We start from the raw sequence: 10486 nt of genomic DNA, 5'->3' as shown, positions 1-10486 counted from the left end.
GGGTTTGCCAGTGCTGCCGCCACAGCCGGCTCCCTGGGGGGTGGAGGCACTCTCTGAAAGGCTTTCCCGGTACCCCCAGGCGCTGGTTACCACGGCAACGTCGACACTCTCGCTGGGGAGGCGGGACCGGCCCGGCAGGCTGCCCGGCCAGGGCCACTGAGCGGCACATTAGCCGGGAAAGCTCCGCGTGACGTCACAATACAGGGGTTCTGTAGGCAGCCAGTCAGAGGCGAGCCGGACTGTGGATAAACTCCAGCGCCCGCCGAGAGCCTCAGTCACAGCTGCAGCATCAGCGCCGACACTTGATGCTCCTCACAGCGCTGCCGCAGTATAGCGCTCCGAGGCAGCGCAGCACTAGGATCGGCACAGCAGACACAGACAGGTGCAGAGCAGCCATGGTGACCTGCAGCGCTCTGGTCCGCCCCTCTGTGGAGGAGGCGCAGGGCAGCCCCAGCAAGAGGCTGAAGGGTCTGGCGGCTCCCGAAGAGGTGACCCCGGAGGACAGGTCACAGAGTCCGGGCGCCTCTCTGCAGAGACCCCCGCTCCGGAGGGAGCGGTGCCCCCGGCTACGGAAGCAGAGGATCCCGAGGGGCCCAGACCCGCTGTTCGAGACCCCCCCGAGCAGCGAGCCGTCCTCGGACGAGGAGAGCCCCGGTGACTGCAGCAGCAGCACCGAGCCTGCGGTGATCGGCCCCCTGCGCCTCGACCTACGCAACTTCAGGGACTACGGGGAAGACTGCTACCTGCACCGGAGGGGCGTCGAGAGGGACTTCCTGACCGCCGAGTGCCTGGCTCGGCAGCCACAGGTGGGTCTGATGGTACCTCGCTATAGCGCTTCAACACGTCACTCGGCTGATAATATAGCGCCGAGAGCCTGTCTCGGTCATCGCACTCTTGCGCTGCGACCCAAGACGAGAGAGAGGGTCAGTCTTCCACTGTTACCTCATAATCACTCCCTATAGAACCCTTGCGCCAGATACACCGCGCAGCTGTCTCCATGGTGACTGCCCACAATAATACTGCGCCTGGAGTAGCCTCACCACACGTGCATTAACTTCACCCAGCTGGGTTGCACTAATCCCCGTTTACGGGAGTAAAGCGATGCAGCTCCCTTTTAACACCCACACAAGGAATATGTGTGCCCTTCTGCATTCACAACACGCACTGCGACTTACAGCTTGCAGCTTCTATGCACAGGAAGCAACTTCTGTACCTGGCCACTATCCCGGTTCTATACTCGACCCCTGCTTACACTGGCATCAACATGGAGCCAGGTACAGCCCTGGAGTCAGCATAAAGAAGGTTGCTCTTTACACAAGCACTTGCTTCTCGTGTAAAGAGGGACCTTCTTTAGACTGACTCCAGGTGCAGTTCCTGGCCCCGCTTGAGGTGCTGTAGCTGGTCCATCTTTACACTGATTCCAAGGCCCATCGTTACAGTGAATCCAGATTCCAAACTTGTACCCCTCTTTACACTGACTCCAGATGCAGTACTCGTCCCCCTCTTTACACTGACTCCAGATGCAGTACTCTTATACGTCTTTACACTGACTCTATATGCAGTACTCGTCCCCCTCTTTACACTGACTCCAGATGCAGTACTCTTATACGTCTTTACACTGACTCTATATGCAGTACTCGTCCCCTTCCTTACACTGACTCCAGATGCAGCACCTGCCCCATCTTTACACTGACTCTAGATGCAGTACTTGTCCCCATCTTTACAGTGACTCCAGGTGCAGTACTTGCCTTCTTTACAGTAATACAAGGTGCTATATCTGGTTCCTCTTTACACTGGCACGAAATTCTATACCACCTGGCCCCTCTTTAGATTGACTCTGGGGACAGATTTGCTTACATTTTGGGCTGGGTTTGTGTTAAAGAATGTTTATTTGGGATTTACCTCCTATATCATAACTTGTTGTGCCCCGGAAAATTGCCTTAAAGAGATTTGCATTACTTTGGGTCAAGCTGGTGTCCCATGGGTGATGCTGGGCATTCTCATGGTTTTTGATGCAAAGCCCTGTCTACTGACAACAGATGAAAGTGATTTGAGCCAGATAATGACAACTCTTACAGATTGCATTAAAAAGGAGAAATATTTGTATTGCTCAAAACTTATCTGACTTAGCAGGTGTGCTGCACTGCACAGCATACATCCAAAGTGGGAAAAGTTTTAAAGTTTGTCTGTATAGTGTTTGTATTTTAAGGGTACACTTCCACTACAAAACCTATGCTAGACGTGACACATACAACGAACACTGTGTTATAGTGCAAAGGTTGTGTGTTCCGCTAGGCCACCCAGGTTTTACCTGTCTCTCTTTACACTAACAGATGATACCCTATCTGGACCCTATTTTGAGTAAGATCTGATGCTGTACTTGCCCCCTGTTTACACCAACGGCTAATGCTATACCGGGCCACTCTTTACTAACAGCTGACACTGTACCCGGCCCCTGTTTACACCAATGGCTAATGCTATATCTGGTCCCCATTCACACTGACAGCTGATTCTGGCCACTCTACACTAACATCAGATGCTACACCCGGCCACCATACACTAACCACAGATGCTACACTTGGCCACTCTACACTAATAGCGGATTCTGTACCTGGCCCCTCTTTCCACTAGCACCAGGTTCCAAACCTGGTGCTTTGACTCGAGGTGATACAGTTGCGCCACTCCGTCGTTGGTATTCTCCTTTCATTGAATAGTGTGGTAAAGACCTTATGCTATGCCTCACGGTACTCTCATAGCCATGACTTGATAGTAAACTAGCTACTTCATACCAAAGTCTGAAATTTAAAACTGTGTGATTGTCTTCATGCACTTATTTCTTCCTGTGTGTTCTAATGACAGGTGAAGCCAGAGTCTCGCTGCAAACTTATCAGTTGGCTCATCCCGGTGCACAAGCACTTCAACTTGGGCTTCGAGTCGCTATGTTTGGCCATCAACATCCTAGATCGCTTCCTCTGCTGCACCCCAGTAGCCTCTGACTGCTTCCAGCTGGTGGGGGTGACATCTCTTCTCATTGCATGTAAACAGGTAAGAGCAAGGGTACAGTTGTAACCTGCAACACAGATATATTGAAAACATGTTTACCACCTGCTCTAAAGCATCTGTCACCACCAATTCTAAGACCTCTGAGAGTAAATTTATAAAATCTCTATTCTTGTGTATGAAATATTCTTTACTTTTTTTGCTGTGGGAAAGGATGTCTATGTAAGTATGTGGTGCAGAAATAAATGTATATAGTGACTGCAAAATCAAGATTTTATTAAAGACACAAAGACGACTATTATATCCATGTATAACCTTTGCATTTTATTTAAAAAAACTTACTATATTCCCTGGGGCATATTTAATAAGCTTTCACGCAGCTGTGCTGCATGACAGGGAAAGGGGAGGAATGCGCCGTACTTAACAACATAGGGGCTTATTTACAAGCCAGTGCATCGCCATTTTAAAGTGACTCACCAGCAGCACAAGAGGCTTGTAAATAAGCCCCAAGCTGCACATTCCTGTCATTTCCCAATGCTGGCGCACAATGTGCTGCCTAGTGCCAACACAGGATTGTTTTTGTGCATGAACTGTCAACTTCCTGCACAAAAACAATCCTGTGGGGCATTTTCCTCTTTCTGTGTGCTGCAGAAAGAGGAAGTAACAAGGTGGAATAAAGATATTTCTCCTCGTTATGCCTCACCTGGAGAGGTGTAGCCTTTTGACACATTCCCTGGTCTGCCATTGAAGGTAAATGTGGGAATGCACCAAAACCCATAGGTGGATGCATGGGAACACCCACGCTCCACCCATGGAACACCTCCCTGGTGCAGAGTAATGCAACGCAGCAACTTGCACTACATTGTGTTACTATGGATGTATAAGCCACTCAGGACCACACAAAGTGGCCATGCTGGCTTGATAAATACTACTTAAGTTTTGCGTCGCCCTTGCGCCCCTTGGTGCAAGGGCGGTACAAAACCTACATAAATATGCCCCTCAATTTGAGATAATAGGTGGAAAAGGTGGTAGTATCAGATCAGCCTGACATCTCTGGTATGTCTTTAACCATCCACTTAATCCTAAAGTCTCTGTGTCGCCTTAAACTGCGGAATGACAGACAATGGCATTTATGTTATCTTGCTATATTCCCAAAGTGCACGCATTTTGCTAAGGTTGGTGGAGATGTAAGCATTGGAGGTTTCAGATACAATTTGGTTTGCTTCCACACGTCTCACTTTGCGTGTATTTTCCTTATTGATGTAATAGTTGCTTCCGTATCTTGCTTTAAAATGAAATGAGTAGATATCCCCAACTGCTAATATAGATTAGATTAATACCCATCAAAGATGGCGTAATACAGAAAGTGCTACTGGTGGCTGTGGTACGGCGTTATCGTCTCAATACTAGGCACTGATGTTCACATGGCTGTCGGTGTGCAAGTGCACACTGCATAGGTAGCGGGTGGCACAGCCGTCTAGAACCTCAGAGCACAGAAGGGTGCCAGGCTTGACGCTGTGTCTGCCTGAGGGCAGTTTGTACCTCAAGTTGCCCTGACACAGTTCTAGACTAACGTAGCATTCCCACGTGGTTGTGTATGACATTTTAGAATACAAAATAGATTAAAAAAAGGTACAAATGTCATGCCTAGTATGTATGTCTATGTAAAATGCAAAGTTTTGCTATCACTTGCACCTTCCATTATCCAACTTGTAAAGCTATCCCAGTCTGAGCACTAACTCTTAAACTCCAACCCGAACCATAACACCTACCTTTACTCTACCCAGCCTAAATGTAATTTAACCCTGACCCAATCCTAACCCTTACCCCACCCTCATATGTACATCTCATTTTACCTCATCTCTCATGTCATATCTACCCTTCATCCTCTAAACATAACCATAAGTATTCCCTTAATGCCCAACCGGGCGTTTTTCATCACTTTTGTGTAGTCGACTTTTTTCTCTTATTTCTACCTTTTTTTCCTCTCGATTTATTTTGTTACACAACCGTTTTAATTATATTTTGGCTGCAATCTTCTCACATGTTGAGGTTTCTAAATATTTATAGTAGCTGCACCGTACTTAATTGGAATGTGCCTATATGACAAAGACTTACGTTGAACGAGCTCTTCTGGTTGGGTGTTAGGAGCGGGTGTGTGGTATTCTCAGAACACTCGACGCTAAACGTTGTCCTTGTTCTCCTCAGATTGAAGTGCGCCCCCCACGGGTGAAGCAGCTGCTGGCCCTCTGCTGTGGCGCCTTCTCGCGCGAGCAGCTGTGCAACCTGGAGTGCATCATCCTGCTCAAGCTGCACTTCCGCCTGGACGCCCCCACGTTACACTACTTCCTGGAACACTATACCCACATGCGACTGGCGCACAGCGAGTCTTGCAAGAAGGACAACGTCGAGGCGCTGAACGCCAGAGCCTTTGCTACTGGAGTGGCAGAGCTGAGCCTGGCCGACTACGCCTTCAACGCTTTCCCTCCATCGCTGCTCGCCATTTGCTGCCTGGGCCTGGGGGACAAGATGCTGCACCACGAGAGGCCACTAGACCTGCACATCAGTGGCTATTCTGATTTGCTGATTCAGGACTGCTCAGAGAAGCTGGAGCTGCTGGTATCTCTGAACGTGGACTCCTTACCACGACTGCTACCAGCAGGACTTTCTGAAAAATGTGGTACAACTCAGCTGTAGCTGGAGGGACAGATGCACTGGAATCCAGAGTACTGAACTTTTAAGAATGCAGACATTCTCTTTTATCAGTGTTCTAATGTGTTTAATTTCTAAATATTTTTGTATGAGCTGCAAGCTTACCAGATGGATGCGAACGTCTGAAACAGTATTTGCCTAAATCCTGCTGACTTGAATAGTGACCTTAATACAATGTATTTTTATTTATTTACAAAGCACTGCGTTGTGTAGGGCATTCAGAGTAAGACACGTGAATTATTTATGAGGCCTTTTTCTACAATGTTAGAAATGGAATTGTGGTTTGCAAATAACTTTGCACACACACAAACATGTTTTAAAATAACCTTTGGCATTTTTACATTTTGTAGCATTTCAATAATGTTTGTTTTTATTTAAACATGGCGGTTCCTAGATGAACCATTACACTTGGAAAAATAAAACACAGTTAAAATAAGACTATATTTTATTACTTGTATTTTAGGTTCTGTTTTATTGATTTGCCACTATTGATCGTGGCATTACCACATTGGCTGGAATCCCTTAAGCAGGGTGGTCAAAAGTAAGGAAGTTCAAAATATATTACGCACAGGAAGAAAAGATTCTTCTACCACAGCGAGGGGTTTGGGTGCACGTATAATATTCTCCATCCACCCTCACTCCTTAAAAGAACCTGCCCTAACCTGTGACACACCCTCTTGACCCCAGCACACGACGTGCACTATCCCTCTTGGTGTACACAGTAGACTGGTAGATACAGCTGTTTGACACAGAGACAGTAATCACCAAATAATGTGCTCACTATAAATAACATATAGCTATAAAGTAACCCTGGTCGGTGAACTCAGCTACGTTCGCGGAGATTTCCACACTCCGCGGACCAACCGGAGTTCCCAAAAACTCATGGAGCAGAGTTTTTTTTTTCCGCTCGTGCTCGTCAATGTCACGTTGGCAAGCGCCAGCGAGGAAAATCCACCTCCTGGTGAGATTTTTCCTTCCTTGCTTGCACTCGCCAAGGTCTAGTTGGCGAGCTTGAGTGAGGAAAAGCAACCTTCTGGCAAGATTTCTCAAAGCAAGTATTTGTAAAAAATCTACTTGTGCAGCAAAAAGGAAGCTGCGCCTTTTTGCCCTGCAGTTCGTGATGAATTTACAATGCAGGACAAGCAGTGTGCGCTCAAAGTGCCATGAACGGCATGACCCTAATGCACTCCGCCGCTCGCGAAACTCCTCGTAGCGCAGTGGTTTTTGGAACTCCGCCCAGTCTTTCTATAGAGAAAGCCAGAGATACACAAAACCACTGGCTGACACAGATTACGGAAGGTTAATGGGCATCTGTGGCTGATCGATTGATCCACCGAGTGGTGTAAATCCTTCCTAGCCAAAAGGATCTCACAAGAACAATGGGGCAGCTTTGTGGTTTGATATTTCACGATTAGTGTTCCTCATAAGGCTGGTTCTCTCTTGTGCTTTTCAAAGTTTAAATGCAGATCCACCATTTTCCGCTGCAAGGAATAGGGATGGGTTTTCATATATATGTGAATTATACCCAACTACTGCTCCCTGTTATTGGCAATATTGAGAAGTGGAATGCTTTTATAGAGGAAATCCACTTTATGACCAAATGCATATAGAAGAAGCCATAATTCACATGCATTGAGAAGTTAAAACACTTGACCATGGATATACTGTCAGGTAGTAGTGAATTCACATTAACTAATTGATTATAAACTGCAGAATCCTTGCTAAATAGGTGTTCTTTCTTGAGAACACCGGAGATGGTTACCTTAGTCTGTGTAATCACCAGATCTTGACTGGATTGTTTGATGATGCATCTAAAAGGTTAATCTGCTTACTGCAGCACACATAGAAGTTGCAAAACGTCATTTTTTAAAATGATTATGTGCAGGAAGGGAGACCATCCTGCACATAAATAATGGCATTTTGCTTTTTCCATGTGTGCTGTGCAACGCAGCACACATGGAAACAGCAAAAACGAGGAGAAATTAACCATTTTTCTTTGTTTTGCCAGGGTAAGACCAGGTTTTCCCTAGTCTTAATTTTGGCGCTGACCCATATTTACGCCTCCCTTGCAGAAATGGGACAGCGTCAAAATCAATGGGCGTTGCGGTGGAACGCCCTCCACAACACACATTGCCCTCCCCTTTCACACTAAGGTGTATATGTACAAGAACTGCTGCTAACTAGCGTTAGCGTAACTTAGCTGCAGTTTTCTCAACACGGCCTATGACCAAAAACTACCACCCTGTTAGCGATGTATTTACATGGTGATAGTTTCTGGTGGTCGCAGCGAAAACTGACACTAACACTAGCGTGAAGGCAATACAAATTCTGGCGTTAGCGGGCGAACACTGCCGAAAGGCCAATTTGCGGGCAAAAAAACTCATGTCAGCAGAACTTCACCTTTTTTGACCCTAGAGGCAAAAATAGCCAATAAGTCCACCTCCAATAAAAAAAAGAAAAGAAAAACAATGGAATTGAGAATGGAGCAGGCAGGGACAAGTGCAACACAGATCAACAACCTCCTCAAACCTCCCAACAGCCAGGATGACCAGCCAGAGTCCCAGGGGAAGAGGAAATGCAGAATCAGGGCTACATATATGAAAAGAGGTGCATCGCTGGGGAAAACCTGTGATGCATCTCTCTTCATAGCACCCTCCTTGCAACGCCATGACAGCCAAAATCTTGAGAGCGCGAACAGTCCCTGGGGCCCGGAGATCTTGCTGTGCCTGCGTCTAAGACCCCGAGTGGGATGCGTAGGTGCTGTGGAGTTGCTGGCCCATGGAGGTAGACATTGAGGCATTGGCGATTGCCCTTACCTGGTGGTGAAATCTGCCAGGTCACATCAAGACGCATTGCTGACCTGTGTGAGAATACTGCCTGGTGCCCCTTGGAGTTGTGAACGTTAGAGGCCCTCATGCGCACCAACATAGGGAGGTCTGCATCACATACCATGCACCACCACAACACCGCGGTGCATGGAGGAGATTTACCAATGGTGGGCCGTGCCTCTCTGCATCACAACCAGGAGGCTGTTGCACTGGCTGGACGCAGAGGAGTGCGAGGCCTCTGAGCTGCGCCAAACTTGTGTGGTGAGAGCGCTGCAACTTCACGCATATGGGGGAATATTGCATCACCTGCATTGGGAGGTTCCCCAGCGGACTTGGCGGCGACTGCTGTGCCAGGGCTTGTGAAATCCCGCATCACTGAGGCTCCTGCTGGCTGAGTTACAGATTTGTACAGTGCAGCAGATAGCGCCACTGCGTCAATGTCCAGGTGAGGAGAATCTTGGATGCATAGTGGAGGAGGCCCGGGGATCGAGTCAAGAAGAGGAAACATAACATGATGATTACATTCTGATATTCTCATGCTATGTTTCCTTTGTGGGCGGAAGGGTGGGTGGGGCTACTTAATCACGGAGCAGGGCAGGGGCGGAGTGGTATGCCCACTCAAGTGCGCAATGTGTTTTGTCAGCCCTCTCAGGCTGCCCAAAGCAGTCATGGTCACTTCCCTGTTCGCAATGCAGGTTGCATTACAGCCAGCATTGAGAACATGCCCACCCCTTGTCACGGCGCTCGAGAACAATCACAACTCCCCATTGCAGCATTGTGATTGACCTAGGGGATGGAGCCTGGCTGCCTGCTTCCTGTTCCTGGAAGCAGACTCAGGAGAGCAGGAGCACAGATGATGCGGGACCTGGCCTAAAGGTAAGATACAAAAATATATATATTCACAACCCCTGCTCCCCCACCACAACACCGCATCCTCCAGTGTCCTTTCCTGTGTTTCTCGCCTCCCAGCTGTCCAGTCCCCCCCGCAGGACTACTTAATGGCAACCGCTGTACGGCCATGTGCAAGGGGCGTACCACTGGTGCGCCACAGGCAAGCCTGTCTGTGTCCGTCCGCCCCTGGACCGCGCCCACACCAAGGACCCGTCCTCTTGGACACTCCACCGCTACGGCGACAGAACCCTCCTCACCATCAGCCTTGGATGCCACACTTCCTGCCATCTAGCATCACTGTAGAATTCCCTTGCACCCTGCGCCTGCCAAAACTGCAAACACACCTTCTGCAACATCAGCCCACCAGCGCCTTCTGCCGCCCAGCTGGCCAAGAGCGCAGCAGACCGTCTCAACTGCATCCTCCTTAATGTGTGATCCCTTCACAAAGATGCAACAGAAATCTGGGACCTCCTCGACGCCACCTCTTCAGACTGCCTTGTTCACGGAAACCTGGACCAACCTCTGCTCCGGACTGTACATCACCTTCACAATCCAAGGGGAACCTTCCTGCACATAAACAATCATTGGCGTTTTGCTGTTTCTATGTGTGCTGCCCAAGGAAACAGCAAAATGAAAGTAAGACCTCCTTCTTTCTCCCCTCGAGGCACCTTATCCCCTATAGAGCGTGGAATCTATCTCACTGGACTTCCTCCTCAAACCCTTTTGTCACTGTCTCTGGTATTTGCTATGCTACCACCAGTTTTTTATACCTGGATTACAACTTCTATAGATATGATTGTCACTCTAAAAGACTGACACCCCGGTAGGAAAAAACTCCCTCTGCATCATGGTACTCTGAGAAACAAAGAGCAATCAAGCACCATTGCAAAAGGCTTGAATGGATGCAGAGGCATAAAATACCTCCATTAGCAGCTGCCACAAACAACTAAAAGCTGCATTCCATGCCAAATGTACTACTATTACTGAACTCCATCTCTACCGGACAACTGTTTTCTTTAGTTAGAAACTTCATCCAACCCAAAGCTTCCAGTAGT

The 10486-nt window shown here is 48.1% G+C and overlaps 1 protein-coding gene across 1 annotated transcript; it reads left to right on the top strand.

Annotated features, from left to right (window-relative positions):
* The first annotated feature begins 256 nt into the window (after positions 1–256).
* On the top strand, positions 257–6133 carry CCNO (cyclin O). Its single transcript, XM_078677299.1, has 3 exons — positions 257–806; positions 2860–3045; positions 5209–6133. Exons 1-3 carry the CDS (start codon positions 306–308, stop codon positions 5695–5697), a joined length of 1176 nt encoding a protein of 391 aa, XP_078533425.1. The 5' UTR covers positions 257–305; the 3' UTR covers positions 5698–6133.
* The last annotated feature ends 4353 nt before the right edge of the window (positions 6134–10486 follow it).

Source organism: Lissotriton helveticus, chromosome 2_1 (assembly GCF_964261635.1).
Source record: "Lissotriton helveticus chromosome 2_1, aLisHel1.1, whole genome shotgun sequence".
Taxonomy (NCBI): Eukaryota; Metazoa; Chordata; class Amphibia; order Caudata; family Salamandridae; genus Lissotriton; species Lissotriton helveticus.
Note: the sequence above shows the minus strand (reverse complement) of the source record. Positions and strands in the feature narration are given on the sequence as shown.

What these genes read in the sequence shown, in the direction of transcription:
- CCNO (XM_078677299.1), top strand. Translation starts at nt 306, where the DNA reads ATGCTCCTCACAGCGCTGCCGCAGTATAGCGCTCCGAGGCAGCGCAGC. An exon ending in GCCTGGCTCGGCAGCCACAG is followed by an intron (nt 807 to 2,859) that starts GTGGGTCTGATG and finishes TTCTAATGACAG; the next exon opens with GTGAAGCCAGAGTCTCGCTG. An exon ending in TTCTCATTGCATGTAAACAG is followed by an intron (nt 3,046 to 5,208) that starts GTAAGAGCAAGG and finishes TGTTCTCCTCAG; the next exon opens with ATTGAAGTGCGCCCCCCACG.